The sequence below is a fragment of the Canis lupus genome, chromosome 32, assembly GCF_048164855.1.
Source record: "Canis lupus baileyi chromosome 32, mCanLup2.hap1, whole genome shotgun sequence".
NCBI classification, from domain to species: Eukaryota; Metazoa; Chordata; class Mammalia; order Carnivora; family Canidae; genus Canis; species Canis lupus.
Genome location: NC_132869.1, coordinates 5,054,560 through 5,073,024, shown reverse-complemented (window position 1 = coordinate 5,073,024; position 18,465 = coordinate 5,054,560). Strand labels below are relative to the sequence as shown.

The following is an 18,465-nucleotide window of genomic DNA, read 5'->3' as shown; positions in this document are numbered from 1 at the left end:
CCCTCCCGGCTGCGCCGCCCCCGCCCCCGCCCCCGCCCGCTCGGCGCCTGGCGCTGCGCTGTCGCCGGGCCCGGGCCGCCGCGCACTAGCCGGGGCGCGAGGCGAGCGGGTGGGCGGGCGGCGTGGCTGGCGCCGGCGCTCTGCAGTGCGGGGGAGGGTGGCCCAGCTCGCGGGCGGGCGGGCGGCCGGGGGCGGCTCGGCGCTGCTGAGGCTGAGCCGGGAGCCGGAGGAGCCGGAGGAGCCGGAGGAGCCGGGAGGCGGCGGCGGGAGCGCGCAGCGGCGGCCGGGGGCGCGGGGCGCGGGGCCCCGCCGACGCCTCGGAAGCCATGGCCGAAGGGGCAGAAGGAGGCGAGGACGAGATCCAGTTCCTGCGGACTGTGAGTCTCCGCGGCGCGGGAGGGGCGGCGGGCGGCGGGCGGCGGGCGGGGGGCGCAGCGCCGAGCGGGGCGCGGGGCGGCGGGGCTGCGTGGGAAGGGGCACCTCCTCGTGCCTGGCCCTTCCCCCCAACGCCGCCCCCAGCCAGGCCCCCAGGCAACTTGCTACTCGGTCAGAAGCCTGCGGCGCCCAAACTTGCAGCCAGGGCTGGCTCGCGGTGGCCCGGACCCGCAGGATCACAGGTGGAGGCTCCCGCCGCGGAGTCGCGCGCTCCCACCCCGGCGCCCCGGCGCCCCGCCGCGCCCCGCCGCCTCCGAGGTGGCCCCTGCCCAGGGCCCTCCGGAAGGGACCCGCCGGCCGGGCGCGGGAGCGGAGCCCAGGGCGAGAAGCGGGCGCTGGCGCTCGACCCCGGCCCGGCCCGGGATGGCGCGGGAGACGGTCCGCCCGCGCCCCCCGCGCCGAGCCCCGAGCCCCGGGCCCCGAGCCCCGAGCCCCGAGCCCCGAGCCGCCGGCCGCCGCGGGAGCGGGAGCGGGAGCGGGAGCGGGGCCCCGAGCGCCTGCCCCGAGCCCGCAGGACGGGGAAACCCCGGTCGGCGGCTCCGCGTCACTCAGGTCCCCTTCCTGGCACCGGAGGGCGCTACTCCGCCCCAGACTCCAGGGGAAGTGGCGGGGGGCGGGGGCGGGGGCGGGGGCGGGGATGTGCCGGAGCCACATCAACTTTGCCCCCCAGCAGTTCCTGGGAAGGCGTCCTGGAGGCGTGGGGGACACCCGGGGGCGTCCCAGCTCCAGTTTCAGCCAGGTGACCTTGAGCAGTCGCCTGATCCGCCCTTCCTAGCCTCAGTTTCCTCTCTGTGAAATGGAGAAGCTCTAACCGACGTTTCAGGGTGATAAGGATTAAATGAGATAGTGGGTGTCACAATGTTTTGTAAACTGTAAATTGCTCCGTAAGTGTTAGATCATTTTATATGCGCGGCCTAGCGCCCCGGAATTATAATGAGATTCTGGCCCTCTCTCCTTCGCTTTAGGTACCCGCTGTGCCCCGTCCCCTCCCCTTCTCCCAGACTCTTGACTTTCTCTTCCAGACGTGGTTCCGCTGTCAGGGCTGGGGCTTGGGTCTCATTTAGGAGGTACAGAGGATCCCAGTGCCCTTCTGATATACTCCTCTGATATTCCACAATTATCCGTGCCTTCACCCTGGACCCAGACACCCTCCTCATTTCTCACCCTGCACTCAGCGGTCCAGCTTCACACCTGCCACTCCTCATGCCCTCAGGTTGTAAAGCTGCCCATTCTCCCAAAGCCCTGTGGAATCCCTAAGCTTTCCTTCCAACAGGTGTCCTTGCCATTGGAAGGGTGGCACCTCAGGTGCTCTCTGCCTTGTGCCCTTCTCAATCAGTTGTCCCTTTTGCTTATAAGTAATGATCTTCCAAGCATCACCGACTGAAGAAATCAGTCAATTCTGAGAGGTTGGGTGGGTGTGAACTAGACGATTCAGAGGGTTGAGGTGAAAGCCTGGTGGTTTTCTTGAGAGCCACCACCCCTTGTGTTTCTCTTGGCTTCTGTGGTCACCTTCCCTGGCTCTTCCTCTTCCATCAGGCAGTGTAAGTGTTTTTGGTATCCTTGTAACCAAGGCTTAATGTACAGCAGTGGTTCTGAAATGCTTTATGTTATGGGTGTCCCGTCCCAGAGATTAGAGTAGTTGGGCTTTCCTTAAAAGCCCATCCATGGCCCCCTGCAGGGTTCAAGGACCCAGGCTAGGAACCTCTGTTGCAGAGGTACTGCATATCAGCTATGGCTTCCAGGGACTTGGGGGCAATTATTATTGCTCCTAGTAATCACCTGGAATGTTTTCTAGGCGGGTTCTTTAGTAACTTGGCAAACATCTTCATCTGTGGTTTTATTGGGGAGACAATAGGTGGTGAAACGGAGGCACAGGAAATCAAGTCACTTGGCTGTAGTTGCCCAGCAAGTTGCTGATGATTGTCATTACGTAATGTTGACTTAAATGCCCATGGTGACCCAGTGTGGAGCACTTTGCCACAGGCTGTGGTCCTCGGGATACACTGTCATGGGCACTGCTGCTTTCTGACCCATGACACTATCTCTCGATATCCAGGAATTAGGCACAATTATTTCTGCAAACCCAGTCACCATAAATTTTGATTTGCACAGAATTTTGACTTTATCTTGCTGCTTTTAGGGGAAGTTAGGAATCACAGGGCTGTGCTCAGAGTGGGGTTTTCTCACCTTTGAAAATGCCTGGATTTGAGAAGCTTTTGCACTTTGAACTCCCCCTCCCCCCCCCCCCCCCCACACACACACGTTAGGGCCTCTTGCTTCTCCCAGAACAATATCTTTTAAAGCATTTTGGCCACATGTCAGTCATATAATGCCTCCTCGCCTTCACATTTGTCCTGGACTGGAAGGTGGTTGATATTTGATGATGGAAAAGAACTTTATCTTTGCAACTGAGAACTTTAACAGATTGCCATTCTAGACAATAGAGGCTTTTAAACCTACTTAAAAAAAAAAAAAAAAAAAAACTGACCAAAGAATAACATTGCATTGAGGATCCTTGTCAAGTTGTTGGTGGTTACAGTATCCTGTTTATTATGATAGTAACAAAAATAAAAGGAGCTGGAACTATCTGTGACACAAAATGGGCCAGGCTTGCTGCAGTAATCACAATAGGTGTGTGTCCCTGGGCTTCAGACACTTGCCGGGAGGTGGGTCATGTTGGGTGCGTCCTCCCATATGTTTGAAGCCCATTCTCTCCTCAGTGGGGGCCGTCCCCACCCAAGGGGTTCGGAAGTGCAGGTGCATCGTGTCGACCAAATGCCCTTGTACCCCAGACCTTCAAATGGCTGTGTAAGACTACATATCCTCTCTGGCCTTCTCCAATCACTGGCAGTCATTTAAGTCAATGAGAGAGAGAGAGAGTCAGCCAGAGAGCCTAAGAATTTTCTTTAAGCAGGAAAATCTTCCCTCCCACTGCTGCTGGCAGTGGCATCATCCTGCCTTCCGAGTGATCTTGCTGACGTCATCAGTGACACTGACGTGGCTCTGAAGCTGCTCAGAAGCAGATACACCTGCCAGCCACTCATCTGGAAGCAAGAAGTTACAGTGACAGGAGTGGTAGTGACCCCATTGCCAGGCGGTCGGAGCAGCTGGCACCCGTTAGGCTCTGAGAGGGCAGGGGAGTAGCTGTCTTCTCCGCTTCCCCACCCCGGACTTCTTTCTCCGGAGCTAGGGGGTCCATTGAAAAAGGAAAGGAAGGAAGAAAGACCTCCAAACCTCAGCTTATCATTTGACAAAAAAAATACCACAGCCTTATCCTTGCTAGCCCCCTCTCCACCATAAAGTTAACTGTGACAACTCAAAGTGAGGTAGAGGTTCGTTTCTATTAGTTTTAATTAAAGATTGCTCACAGATGCCTAATCCAGCCATCCATGTGGAGAGTTGTCCTCAGTCTAAATTTGGCACTCTGGAGGGACAAGAGGAGGTGCTTGGGCTTAGGATCAGGACTGCTCCCCTGGTCCCGGTTCCTCCCTACAGGGTGACCAGGACAGATCCCTGAAGTTGTGCTGTGGCCCTCCTGTGAGCCCACACGCCTCCAGAGCACGTTGTCCCAGGGTGAGAGGACAGTGAACCTGCACTTGGTGGTTTATAGATCCCCGCCGGCTTCTCCCCTCAGCAGACTCCATTCACATACTAACAGCCGCAGGAAGCCACTGGCTTGCTTTGCGTCGTCTTTTCTCCAGAAAGGAGGTAGACTGAGTGATTTAGGCCTTCAAGCAGAGCATCTCAGGAGGACAGGGGCAGTCCTGGGAGGGGGTGCGAGAATGCAGACCCGGATACCCAGGCCCCTGTCGGTGCTGAGCTGTGCTCTCCTGCTGAACTAGGGTCGATGTTTAAAATGATGGAAGTCAGAATGTGCCAGCACGATGGGCTGGCATCACTTGCCAACTTGTCAGTGTCCTTTCCCTTGGCTCTGGAGTACTGATCTCAGTAAGGAACTGTCACAGAAGAGCTGGACACTCAGCAGCCCTCCTTCCTGGGGAAATTCTGTGGGGGGCTGTGTAAAGGAAGCCAAGTGCTTCTCCCAAAGAAATGAACTTGGGTCAGAGGGGCCGCATCTGCGTGAGGGGCTGCCCCGGGCTCTTGAGGCCCTGACTGCCGCGGAGGGGGGGTGTCCTGAGGGAGTTGAGGCTACTGAGCTCCAGGATCACAAGGCGATAGTGACTGGAACTTAGAATACTTGGAACACGCTGTGGCCCCGTGTAAGGGGAGTGAGATCAAGAACAGGTGTGCAGGTGGAGAAGGTGTACGTCTGAGGTCTGTGCATATTTTGTCTTCAGCTGATTTGACCATTAAGCAGGATGAGGACCCTTCCATGAGATACAGTTTTAAACAATTCTTCATGCCTTTCCCCGTATTGATTTAAAGGGAAAACAGATCTATATCCCAGGCTCCTTAGGATTGATGTGAGGAGAAGAATATTGAAAAAGGGTGGGAGGAGTTTATCTGGAAAGCAAAAGACTCCGGTAGTTACTTTCAAAGGATTTGTATTACAATAGATCTTATTATGTCTCTCTGTGTTTATTTGCCTCTTCTGCTTGCTTGGTGATCCTTTGTTTTGCTCCTTCCTGGGAAGGATTTTTTTATTTCATAATGTGGGTTTTCCTTTACTATATAAAGAATTTCCAGTGTAGAAGCCACTGACTCCATCATTTTCTAATTGGCTTGAAATCCTTTTGAATGATTCTTACCAATGTCAGGTATAGGCTGGGAAGGTCCCGTGAAACCAGTATGTAAGCTCATTTTCCACGATCCCTCATCCATATAAACCCTTCTATATTAGCTTGGTCTTTAAGCTACCCTTGATACAAGATTTATCCAGTAGGAGTGAAATGTAATAAAAAATTTTTTTTAAAAAATTCAACTCAGACGCAGGAATTCTTCATTTCAGCCCTGGCTCACTGTGACCTTGAATGAGTCACTTAAGAAAATTGAGGTTTCATTTCCCCCACTGTATGAAGGTGGAATCTGCTTTCATGGCTCCACAGAAGTGTAATGAAAGACAGCAGTAACTCCAGCAGTACCCCGAGTGGGAGACAAGGGTGTGTTTGGTAGGGTAGTATCACTGTTTCCCTTGTGTGGGATGTCTGCCTACTAGTGATCCAGCTCTTGTTGCTCCCTGCCCAAGGTTCTTACACTGTCTCTGGTGTCGGTCCAGTCCCAGTGTTGGGAAATTACTTGACTAAAGCGAACACCAACTCATCTCAAGTTACTCAACTAAAAAACTTGACTGAGAAGGCAAGTTGCTGGGTGTAGGAGCCTTCAAAGGGCCAGGCGGGACCCCAGGATTGCAGCCACCAAATAGAATAGAGACTTTTCATCTCCTCAGAAGATTAGCAGGGCTACTATATCCCATAGGACCCCCTTTACTTCCTGAATCCCATGTCTCTTGCTTTTCCAGCTACCCCCCTGTTTCTTCCCTCCCACTGCCTCTAGGAGCCCATTCTTCCTTTTCCTCCAGGGCATTGGGACCAGCTTTGCAATAAAGCCAGCTCTGCTTTTCCTCCCAGGGATTTTGCTACCTCGGTCTGCATCTGTCTGGAGACTCAGGGCTTTTGCAGAGTTCCTTTGAGTCGCACCTGGATGAAGCAGATGCTTTTGTGGTGGGAAGGCAGCCAATGCTGAGGCTGCAGGCACCGCTTCTCCCCAGAGGCTGCGTCGGGTCTTCTGGGCTTCGGGCTGGTGTCCCCGCAGCCATCCTCTTGTTCAGAAGCCACTGGGGTATTTTCGGGACAAAGACATTTCCAGCTACCGCAGTTTCCTTTGCTTTGGTGTGTTTTGCCGTCATAGCACCTCTTTCAGGTCAGAGAGAGGGAGGAAGAAGTGCCAGCACCCTGGTCCTGATCCTGCTACTGGGAGGAGCCTTGGGAGGTGCCAGGATTATTTTTCACCCTCCTTCTGTCCTTTCTGATTCCTGATTGTTAGAAAACAAAGTTCAGATGGGCTCTGAGCCTGATGATGCAGTATTCAAGAATAAAAGCTGTGCTGTCTCCTCACCCATGCTTCTTGCCCCATCTAGCCCAGAGCACGTTGCTGACCTACGGGAGCACAGCGGGCTGTTGTCCCTTTAGGTGGGACACAGCCCTGTGGGAAGGAGGTGGTGAGACACAAGCCCTCCCCGTTTCTTCCTTTCCCCTCTACCTCATTTGGGCAGTGAATGCCCTTATTGAGCTCAGGTCTCCCCCTGCCCCACACAGGCTTGCCTACTTGAGGAGGCTGAGACCTCCTTTACTGGATTTGACACCCAAGAAGAAGGAAAGCAAACATTTTATCTTAAAATCAGACTACAGAGAGCTTCAGAAATTTCACTCCACATGAACCATCCCCTCTGGGGTGACAGCTGCTTGCTGCTGCTTTACTTCAGGAGTGCAAAAGAGGCAGGACAGGATACAGAACTGCTGCTGCCTGTGCAGAATCTCGCAGGCCATCAACAGCTTTTCCACTGAGTTCAGTTTGTGTGTGGTTTTATGCTACAGGAGCCAACCAGTGTGAAGAGCGAGGTGGCACAGCTTTGAACCAAGTGTAAATTTTCACTCGAAAATCTGGGTTGGTTGTGGGTGTACAGAAAGCCATTTTTCTTATTCTGCCTTTGAAATAAGGCATAGACTTAAGAACTTCCCTCTATCAAAATGCGGAAATGCAACATTGTTAGCTCAGCGGGTACCCATTAATGATGATCTTCGGCTGAGCAGAGCCGGTTCCTGAAGGAATAGGAATTGGACTGGTGAAGGATGAGAGCATTTGGGAACATTGTGGGGAGCGCCAAGCCTGAGTGATCATGCCCAGGATCTTGGGAAACCCTGAGCAGCAGGGGGAGCATCGGGGCACAGAAGTTGAGTTCTCTCATCTCGGTCTACTTAAGACCTTTGATTAGAGGAGAGGAAGCCTTGAACTATGTGGGAGAAAGTGGCCAACCTCATTTCAAGCATTGGAAGGAGTACTGTTTGCAGCCAGGACTAGTGCTGATACATACTCTGTTTTACATGGTTCAGAATCAGGAGCAACAGTTAGAATAAGAAAGTCTCAGATTTTTATAACTTAGGGCAGGGTAACTCTGTGTCAAAGTAAGAGCTAAGGTGCTGCCTTCCTGAAGTAGAAAAGTGTTCAAGTGACAAAAGTCCATTATTGGTTATCATGTTTATTGATAGGTTGCTCATCATTATCACAAGCAAATGCCCCAGCATTCCTGATACCAGCATAGAGCAATTTCTACTGAAACAAACAAAAAAAGGGCAGGGTGGGGAGAGAATGCCAGGGAGAGCTGCCTGTCTCTCACCAGAGCAAATAGGAGAGGCTCTTACTGGAAGGTACATGCTTCTCAGCAGACCAGTGGTGGGGCCTCGCATTTACTCTCTGATAATTTCACAGTTGAGTTCTCTAATGGGCCTGAGCAGAGAGAGCAAGTCAGTGGGACTACAGGAAGAAATGGAAAGTTCTCCATCAGTGGCACATAAATGTCCACGCTGTAAGAGGTATTGATTGGGACTGGCTGCGCTCTATGCCATGGACCAGATCCAGACTGTAAATCATCCTAGAGCAGTACAAGAGATCCAGGGGGCCACAACTCTACGTTAAACCAAATGCTGAATCCAAAAGGTCAAGTCAAAACAGGGCAGCCACTCCTGGATCAGTGTGGGCCCCTCATGAGCCCTTCCATCTGTCCATGATCATCATCGTCGGTCATCAGGACACATAGCTGTTGTTCTGAACTATAGCAGTGATCTACCCCCAAGTCAACCAACCCCTCTTCTATCTAGACTGGCCAGAAAAGGGGAGTCCAAGAGTGAACCATAGTGATGTCTTGAACAGATCTCATTTCTTTCCAAACAGGATTTTGAGATGAAAAAACGTAACAGAGAACATACGAGCCAAGTAGGTAAACTCAGAGCTAAAGCACTTGCTCTATTTGGTGGGATTTCTATCACCAGGTATCTTTAGGATTGTCTGCCCTTCCCTGGGCTTTAATTCCTGCATTTATAGAAACGTAGTAATAATGACGATATCTCAGGGATGCTTTGAAAATAGTAGTGAAGAGACTCCAGGTGTCCTCCAGGAGAATTAGGTTTGTATACATGGAGGCAGTAGCTTGGAATAAAAGTTGTTTTGTTGCCCAATTACATAAAGAGGTTCCTGTCAACCTAAAGCATGAGCCATAGATTCTAAACTCCAGAAATACAGGGGCTTTAAATTCAATCTTCTCTGAATCTCCAGGCACCACAGGGCTCACAAACTTGAACACTTTGGTGGCCAGGCAGGTAACTAGATGTGTGAATTGGGCTTTATCTGCAAAGAAAGGTGGGCCTGGTATACACATTCAAATAAAAAATCCTTAAACACTTCCAGCCAAGCAAAACACCTTTGCAGCAGGACAGTGAGCTGCCTGCCAGTTTCCAGCCATGGATGAACCCTCACATTTTAAGTGCATAAGCTGCTTAGAATGCATGAATATTTTTACGAGAAGGATTAGGCTCATAATATACATCAAGGTCCTTGGATGAAAATGTCAACATAAAAGACAGTGTATCATTTATCACAGTATATGAGAGACAGATTGGCAGGCAGACAAATTAACAGGCTTAATAAATGAGGGACTTGATCATAAAAATGAATCAGATTGTACTAGCCTTTAAAAACCCTTTCAAATTGTCATACAGATACAGATATCATTAAACTGAAATAAGCAGGGTGTCCATTCAGCATCTGTTGACCAACTACTCTATCACTGGCCCTGATCAAGTGACTGGTGGTTACACAGATGAATAAGACATTTTAACATTCAGTGCTTCCAAGGGCTGATGGTCAAGAGGGGGCTCAGTCTTGTTTTGAGGTGGCAAGGTTATCAGTCATGTCAGATGAATTTGTAACATTTAATTTGACTTTTCCATACCTCCATGGTACAAAAAGTAATTATTTGATTTATTTATGGATTGATTTGGGAGAGAAAGAGTGTATGAGTGGGCAGGTGGGTGGGGAGGGCCAGAGGGAGAGGGAGAAGCAGGCTCCCCAATGAACAGGGAGCCCAAGGTGGGGCTCCGTCCCAGGACTCCAGGATCATGATCCAAGCCAAGGGTAGACACCTAACTGACCGAGCCACCCAGGCGCCACAAAAAAAGTAGTTCTTATTGGGATACGTGACCTTGGGGCAGTTTCTTCACTTCTGTGCCTATTTCCTCATGTGTTAAATCTGAGTGTCTGCCTTAGATGGTTATAGTGAGGATTCAGCATCTGTGTCAGGTGCTTGGAAGAGTGCCCGACATATAGTAAGTCCTCAATAAATATTAGCTACTAATACAGTTTCAATAAATAGCATAAACATGGACGTTAGGCACACTGGGTACGCTAAATGTCATTGCATATTTATTTTCTCATTGAAAAGTACAAAAGGACAATGCCCTGTGATTATTCCATGTTCTTGATTCCTGGCATTCTTCTTAACTATGATGTGACCAGGCCTTGTGATTGGAAATGAACCTGGAATGGTCATGGCCGCGGGAGCACAGATAGATGGGTCAGTTCTTAAGCGTCTCCTTTGTAAAGCCTCTTGATTCAAATACTCACTGACTTTTCCCCTAGCAATTTTTGATTACCTGTGTCAATGGATGAGCAACGCAATTCGGAGAATCCTAAACACAGACAACGTGTCCTTGGTTTGGGGAGAGTTCTCTTTCAACCTATGTTTTAAATATAGAAATGTGCCTTTCTGGGAATGCACTGTGTTTTCAGCAACACAAGGTCATCCTACTGTAAGGATCTGGCTATGTACTCTCTTGATTCCTATTCGTGACTAAGGATGCAAGGCGTGCACCTAAAGTAAAGCTTGGTTCTTGTTACATGGTTTAGTGACCTTTCCTCTGGGGGTCCTGTTATGGGCAGTGGTTCAAGCCTCTGATTCTTACCCTACCTCTCAATCCAATGTTATTCCCATCTTTCTCCTCTCTTCTTTCCATGGAATTAAATTGGATACTGTTGGCCACGTAATCTGTATTGACAATTGTCCTGTCCCTGGATGAGAGTAGCTGTTTACTTAGTTAAAATACTGTGCTCCTTGACCAGTGACAGGTGTATAGGAAGTCTAGGCACATGGGCTAACTAATGGCGCCTTGGTTTTGATAGGTTATTATCACCCTAGTTTGGCTCTTTATTTTCACTCAGAAAGCAGGTCCTAACAACAGAAAGCTTAATTGGGCTAAGCAGTTGGGAAATTTAACTAAAAGAATTAAAGCAAGATTCCCCCAAATAATAGAGAATGGTTGGGCTTTTGATTTCCTTAAAGTAAGGAGGTGATTTCTCTTGGTGTTTAACTTGGTGTTTCAGTAGCAATACATTTCACTTTTTAAGTTGTGAATGGAAACTAAACTATATGAATGATCTATTTCATATACTCCAGCCTCAGTTTTTTAATCTGTAGCATGGTAAAAATCATAACAAATTCTCAGGGAGGGGTCAGGATGAAATGACCAGACTCCAAGATTCCCCAGAGCGAGGCCATATTCTATCACTATTAGCCGCCTCTTTTCCCTGACATCCGAAAATGTGTGGTTCTTGAGGATGTCTTCAGAAAGCATACTTTCTAAAGTATAAAATGCTGCAAGATGTACACATGCATATTAGAAGCTGGGCAACAGTGAAGTCTGATTACATATGCAGAGAGCTCATCATTATAATCAAATAAATTTAAGATCGAAGTTATTCTGACTTATTCTTGTACATAAATATTATTTTACTGGTTCCTAATTAGACGTAATTGTACAAATCACAGAAATGACTATAATTAGTATAAATTTTGCCTAGCCAAACCAATCTTTTTTTTAAAAAAAAAAGTGAAAAATTAAAAAACAATTGAATAGCATTGTTCTCTCTTCTTATTGGCCTTGAACTTGATGGTTTCTCTGGTACCATGTGCCATTTCCAGCTCACTGTTACTACCATTGCCATCAGCATCAACCCCATTACCACCTGGAGTGTCTGCTAAGAGAGTGGTTAAGAGCTCAGAATAAGACCATGGTGTGAATTCTAGATTTGTCATTTCTAAGCTATGAGACCCTGACAGTTTCTTCACCTCTAAAATAGAGGTATTAATAGCTTCTTACGTGGCTGTTGAAATAATTAATTATGGTGATGTTTGTAGAACTGTAGTAAGCACAATACCTACTTCATACTGTGTGCATTTTCTCTTCTGTGCAAAATTCTGTGATATGACGTAATACATATTTTAAGGTCAGTCTTACTGCCCAGTGGCCGGGGCCTCCCTCTGCTGGGGTCCTAGCATCCATGTTCAGCCTGTGCTTCTGCAAGCTACCTGGGGTCCTGCAGCAGCTGCTCTTTCATGATACGGGAACCGTTTTGGAGGTAGAAGATGTACTTAAAACTGTTTATTTACTACAATTTCTAACTCAATTAATTTGGGGGAAACATCTAAATAGCTCTTCCACTTGCTTTTTAGAAGCCTTAGCCAAATGAAAACCTGTGGGTGTGCATGTGTTTGCACTTGATTTTCTGAACACATGAAGGTTGCAGTCCCAAGTTGTGTTCTTAGCGAAAGGCAGGAGCCTGTGCCTGATTCCCAGCTGTTTGGTAGATGATGACAAATATGTTGACTGAGCCTCAGGGTTTGCTCTGGTCTCCGGCTGTGCTAAGTACACATCACTTATGTTCATGACGAGGGCTTTAGAATACACATAGGAAGGCACTCATCTCACAAAGCAAAGAGGCTCCCAGATCTAGTCTAAGCTCCTGAAATCAAATGAAAATTCAAAAGCAGGTTTATTTGGGTTTTGGAGTAAAAGAGATTTAGGATTAATGTCTCTCTAGCCCATAGGTTAAGTATAATATGTCACTGGGGAGAATATGATCCCTTTGTTCCAGACATCTCTCTCATGTGTGATAAGGTACATGGAACTCATGGCATCGAGGATACTGCTTTAGATTGACATTATCTCCAAGGCAGGGGGTGGGGAAGGGGATTTAGATGTTGCTACACCTGCTCCTGGATGATCAGATTATCAAGGAATAAAACCTTGATCTGGGAGTACAGCATTTGAGGTTGAAAGATAAGGAATGGTCACTAGGGCATTGTCAAGTTCAGTTCTACAACAGGTTACTTTGAATCCCCTAAAGAAATAGGGGAGAGAGGGAGGATACATTAAAAAAAAAGAAGGCGGGGCAGCCTCGGTGGCGCAGCGGTTTAGTGCCGCCTGCAGCCCTGGATGTGATCCTGGAGACCCTGGATCAAGTCCCACGTCGGACCCTCTGCGTGGAGCCTGCTTCTCCCTCTGCCTGTGTCTCTGCCTCTCTTTCTCTCTCTCTGTGTCTCTATGAATAAATAAATAAATATTAAAAAAAAAAAAAAGAAGGCGGTACATATGGGGTGCCTGGGTGGCTCAGTCGTTTAAGTGCTTGACTCTTGATTTTGGCCCAGGTCATGATCTCAGGGTTGAGATTGAGCCCACATCAGGCTTCTGTGCTGTGTGTGGAGTCTCTTGGGATTCTGTTTCTCCCTCTACCCCTCTTCCCACCCTCCACCTACCACTTGTGTTTTCTCTAAAAATAAAAGATAAAGATAAGGAGCAAAGAGACCAAGCATTACTAATTTCGTAAGTTTTACCCCAGTCTTATTTTGTAGATGCCAATATCTTAGATGGAACTCAATATTTTCCATTAGTAGAGGAGAGATTCTAATGATTGGTGACACTGACCCAACAACATCATGGAATCATCCAGGCTGGGGGTATGGGGACTGACGTCTCAGTTTCTGACTTCAGTCGCTTGTATGGAGTCAGCTTGTAAAAACCAAGAAGTGAGGATGGCTCTGCCTGACTCTCAAGACTAAACATACACATGGGACGTTTCCAGGTCCTTATGGAAAGAGAAAGCAGATATGGGACAATTTCATACCAGTGAAGCGCATGTGTGTTCTGTATGTCATTGATGCCAGTTTGAAGACTATTGATATTTTTGTGGTTTTTGTGTTTCTAGATGTTTGTAAAGGGATGCTTACTTGAGAAACAAAAGGTTATTTTGATGTTGGTCTTAGAAAAGATTTTTGTGTGCTTTTAACAGTTTTAATCTGTTCCGGATACAAGCTAATAACTACAAGCATGTGCCCCTTTATTTCCATGAGATTCTTGAGTGCTATCAACAGCACATACAAGCCTCTTCTACTGGCATGTGAATATGAAGATTTAGAACAAAACTGGGTCATTATTAATATCTACAGATGAAAGGAAGACATTTTATTACTAGCTCAAATTTCTGGATTATTCAAGATTGATTTTTGTTTTGCATTATACTTTACCACTTTCATGTTGCTCGGCTTGTTTTTACTTTTAGATTTTTCCTACTTCTTCGTAGCCCTAATTCCTCCTTTAGAACCTCCTTTTGGACCTTATTTGGAGATTTCCTTCTGTAGGTCCTGAATAGGACTGTAATGAAGTTCCTCTTTCTTTCTTGTATAAGTCTGTTGAGGATGATTTTTTGTGGTGTTTTTCAGTGTCTGAAACCTGAGCTAAATTAGAGCTAATGCCCTTCTAAAAGAATCATGGGATATTTATAGCTAGCTAAAGACCCATGACAATCATCTTTTAATTTTTGTGTTAGGAAACTGAGATCCTATGTGTTATCCATTCATTCCTTTATCCACTGGGCATTGTTGAGCACTTAACTGTGAAAGACACATGCTAGGGACCGAAGGACATTTAAAGGTGAGCAAAATACACAATTCTATTCTCAAGGATCTTCAAGCGTGGCAGGGGAATTTGACATCTAGAGAATTGACAGTGGAGTATGACAAAGAATGTGTTAAATAAAGGTAAAAGTTACACACTTTTGAAGGGATAATTTTGACTAGTCAAGGAAAATTTGAAAATGGGGAGCACTTGAACTGGATGGATTCTATAAGGTGTTGGTAGATGGAAAATGGAGTTAAAAGTGCATTTCAGATACAAGGATCATCATGAAGTAAATAAAACCCAGGGTGTGAGAATCTGAGATGTTCTCAAGGAACTATAAAGACTGGAGCATATGGGTTACATGGGACAGACTATTGGGAGCTGAGAGTGGAAAACTATCTTGGGAGCAAATCAGATGATCTGGCCTTTTTTTCTTTCAATAATAGAGAACTAGCTAACATAAATACAATTCATTCTAAAAATTTCCAAAGGCGATGCTTATGTTAATTTAGTACAACAAGGTTTTGGTAGAGTAGAATATATAGATACAGATTATGTAAGGGTGCTTTTTATATTGTTTTTTTCAATTCACAGTTATATATCTGATGCTGTAGAATCTTGTTGGCCCTTTAAGAGGACAAACATGATCACTTGAGCAACTACATTTGTCCAGACTGGACTCCAGACAGGGAACTGGCCTTGCTCCGGAATGGAAGTCAAGAAGGGTGTCATGTTGCACCTAAATGCTTCTTCATGGAGAAACACTCTGTAGCTACAAAAGGTGATTGACTTTGGCTCAGGACAAGGGGTTTTACGTGGCAGAAGAAGCAGTATAGGTACTTCCAGAACGTCTACAAAACAGAAACTAATAAGCACTGAAGGGTTGTAGCTGAATTAAAGGCTTTATGAAGCACTGGCTGTTAAGTCTCAGTGGTGTCCCTCCTACCTCAGACTGTTGAACTTTGGTCCCTGCAGCCCTGCCAGAGGCAGGGTGGGACACAGGAGCCCTGTCAAGGCCAGTGGTAGAGTAGATTCTACAGACCTTACTACCCTGGCTCTTGCCCTTTTATGACTGACCAGTTTGTCACATCTAATACTGAAGAAAAGTAGAAGATCAGAATTGAAATCAATACATTCAGATTATTTATTTAGAATTTTAGTGAGGAATAAAAGTTTAGTGAGGAATATGACTGCTGAATAATTGATAATTATTGTTGCCTGGACTAAATAATCAGGCACTTGATCATATTGTGCAAACTTTATGGTTTCTTAGGATTCTAATCAGTGCTCATTCATGAACACAGTGACTCAGTGATTTCTTGAGTGAGTGATTTTTTTTTTTATTGTTTCTGCAAGTCCTCATTACTTAGACTAGTTATTCAGCATACCCAAATGACATGTTCTTACCTAGTTACTTAGAACGAGGGACTTCACATTCACAAATTTTAAGTTCCATTCTGAATTAGACAGTTGAACATCTAATGGGACTGATTCTTTTTCCATAAAGTTTAAAAGGTGTAATATGATTAAGTCAGAGATTTGGGGATTTTGTTGCTGTTTCTGGTGTATGCCCAATGGGCAGCATAGCACAGCCCATATTCAGCATATTCAGCATGTGCTGAATAAACATTTATAGAACAACCTAATAAAGCAAAATGAATAAAATGGGAGGAAATATAAGTTTGTTTGAAATCTGATACCTCGTGTTTTAACTAAACTCTACTTCTAGTGTCCACCTCTATAGTATCATTGGATTCTTCTTTGTGGGGTATCATCAGAGCTCTGCCCATAAACACCCTTATCTTTCTAGAGTGCTTCATCTGTCTCTTTTTTTTTTTTTTTTAATTTTTATTTACTTATGATAGGCGCACAGTGAGAGAGAGAGAGGCAGAGACACAGGCAGAGGGAGAAGCAGGCTCCATGCACCAGGAGCCCGACGTGGGATTCGATCCTGGGTCTCCAGGATCGCGCCCTGGGCCAAAGGCAGGCGCTAAACCGCTGCGCCACCCAGGGATCCCCTTCATCTGTCTCTTTTTGAACTTACTATTGTTCACTTGTAAATCCGTTTAGTGAAGAGGGCCATCCATCATTTACTCTTTCTGCCACCTGGTCCTCAGTTATCCCTTCTTGGAAACCTTCCTTCAGGTCTCAGGTCCTATGCTTCACTTTCAGAGGAGCCCTCTCGCTCACTAATCTACATGGGGTCATTAAAGTGAATGCCCCAGGTAACACTTTCTTTGTTTCCATCGAGGGCTTTCTTATAGTTTTGGGGACATTGCATATATGCTGTGATGGGTACACATAGCATGTTTTAGTTAAAACTGAGCTTTCCTAGATGTTATAGAGGTGTGATTGCTGTCTTGTACTTTGGCTCATGGATCTATTGTTGCCATTCCAGTGTATGAATCACTTCACAGCTTTTTATTTTATTTTATTTTATTTTATTTTATTTTTTAAAGATTTATTTATTCATAAGAGACAGAGAGAGAGAGAGAGAGAGAGAGGCAGAGACACAGGCAGAGAGAAAAGCAGGCTCCATTCCGGGAGCCCGATGTGGGACTAGATCCCTGGACTCCAGGATCATGCCCTGAGCCAAAGGCAGGTGCTAAACCACTGAGCCACCCAGGCGTCCCTTCACAGCTTTTTAATAACCCCAAATCTGGCATCCATTCAATTACATGTAGGGGCGCCTGGGTGGCTTAGTCAGTTAAGTGTCTGCCTTTGGCTCAGGTCTGGTCTCAGGGTCCGGGATCGAGCCCCACATTGGATTGATTCCCTGCTCAGTGGGGAGCCTGCTTCTCTCTCTTCTCCCTACTTGTGTTCTTCTCTCTCCCTCTCTCCCCTCTCTCTCAAATAAATAAAATAAAAATCTTTAAAGAAAAAAAAACCTCTGAATACATCTAAGCCTGTTAGACTACTTTCTTTCCCTCTTCCTTCTCAGGCCTCCCTATTCTCTTTTCCTTCATCCCTTGCTCACTAATTTTACATTTTTTTCCTCTCTCTCTCCCTCATTTTCAGCTTCTCCCTCTCCTCATTTCTAGCATTCTCTTTTTCTGGTCTTTTCTCTGGAATTATCTGGAATAATCATGTAGGCCAGCAGGGCTCCAGTGAAAGGTAACACAAGTTTAGGGCCATAGAAATTGTTCCTTGCATTGGCTTTTTGTACTTGCCACCAAATCTGGTCAAGCAGTTCAGGGACTGTCTCCTGCTTCCACTTCTTCACCATACCCATTCCCTCTTCCTGACTTAGAGACTTCTGGAGGATGTGTCAAGCTCATAGGATGGTGAATTTTTTTTCTCTATGGGTAAGAGTGATTATGTAGATCTAGGCTAGATTTCCATGAGTGGGTCAGCATCAAATATTTAACTTCATCCTCTAAGAAACTAAAATTTTCATGTCCCCAGGGAAGTCACTTACTGAGGGACATGAGTGATGCTAATAAAAGTTCCAAGAGATTTATATAAAAACTAGAAAGTTAGGCTTCAAATTTACCAGGAGAATATACTTGGTTCAAACCATTATGTATGTAGGGTTTTAAAACCCATTAAGCTGCTTGATGAGTGAAGAATTGATGGTGACAGAAGGAAATTGATGTTTCTGAAAGGACATTTGCATCAGGCTCTTTTGTTTTAGTTTGTGGAGAAGTATTCCACTTTGGTGCATTTTGGTCAGAAGTGGAACTTGTATTGTGTATAAGAAGCTGGAGCCACACTAGTAAATGCTTAATCTCAATATTCTCAATATTCCTTAACATCAAAATTACATTACAACATGATCTGTTTTTTACAACTTGACAAATGGTAGTTTATTTTTTTTATACTGATCTTCTGCCCATTAGATCGGTTCTTTTTTTTTTTTTTTTTTGAGTTGTATGGATTCTTTACATATTTTAGATATTAGCCCTTTATCAGATATGTGATTTACAAATATTTTCTCTCCTTCTGTAGGTTGCCTTTCCATTTTGTTGATGAGTTCCTTTGCTGTGTGGGAGCATTTTAGTTTGATGTAATCCTGCTTGTTTACTTTTGCTTTTATTGTTTTTACTTTTGTGTCAGATTCAGAAAATCATTGCCAAGACTTATGTAAAGTAGCTTACTGTGTATGTTTTCTTCTATGAGATATATGGCTTAAGGTATTATGTTCAAGTTGTTAAGCCATTTTGAGTTAATTTTTTGTGTATAGTATAAGAAAGGGGTCCAATTTCATTCTTTTGCAGGTGGTTGTCCAGTTTTTCCAACACCATTTGTTGAAGGCTGCCCTTTCCCCATTATATATTCTTGGCTCCTTTGTCCTAAATTAACTGAATATCTATATCTATATCTATATCTATATCTATATCTATAT

General features: G+C 45.9%; 1 protein-coding gene across 1 annotated transcript in view; it reads left to right on the top strand.

The window, feature by feature from the left end:
- The first annotated feature begins 231 nt into the window (after window positions 1–231).
- Window positions 232–18,465, top strand: part of RYR3 (ryanodine receptor 3) — a 500,519-nt gene continuing 482,285 nt past the window's right edge. Inside the window, exon 1 of the mRNA XM_072808654.1 lies at window positions 232–377. Within this exon, the coding sequence (XP_072664755.1) occupies window positions 327–377 (51 nt within the window). The 5' untranslated portion in view covers window positions 232–326. The remainder of the gene's footprint in view (window positions 378–18,465) is intronic.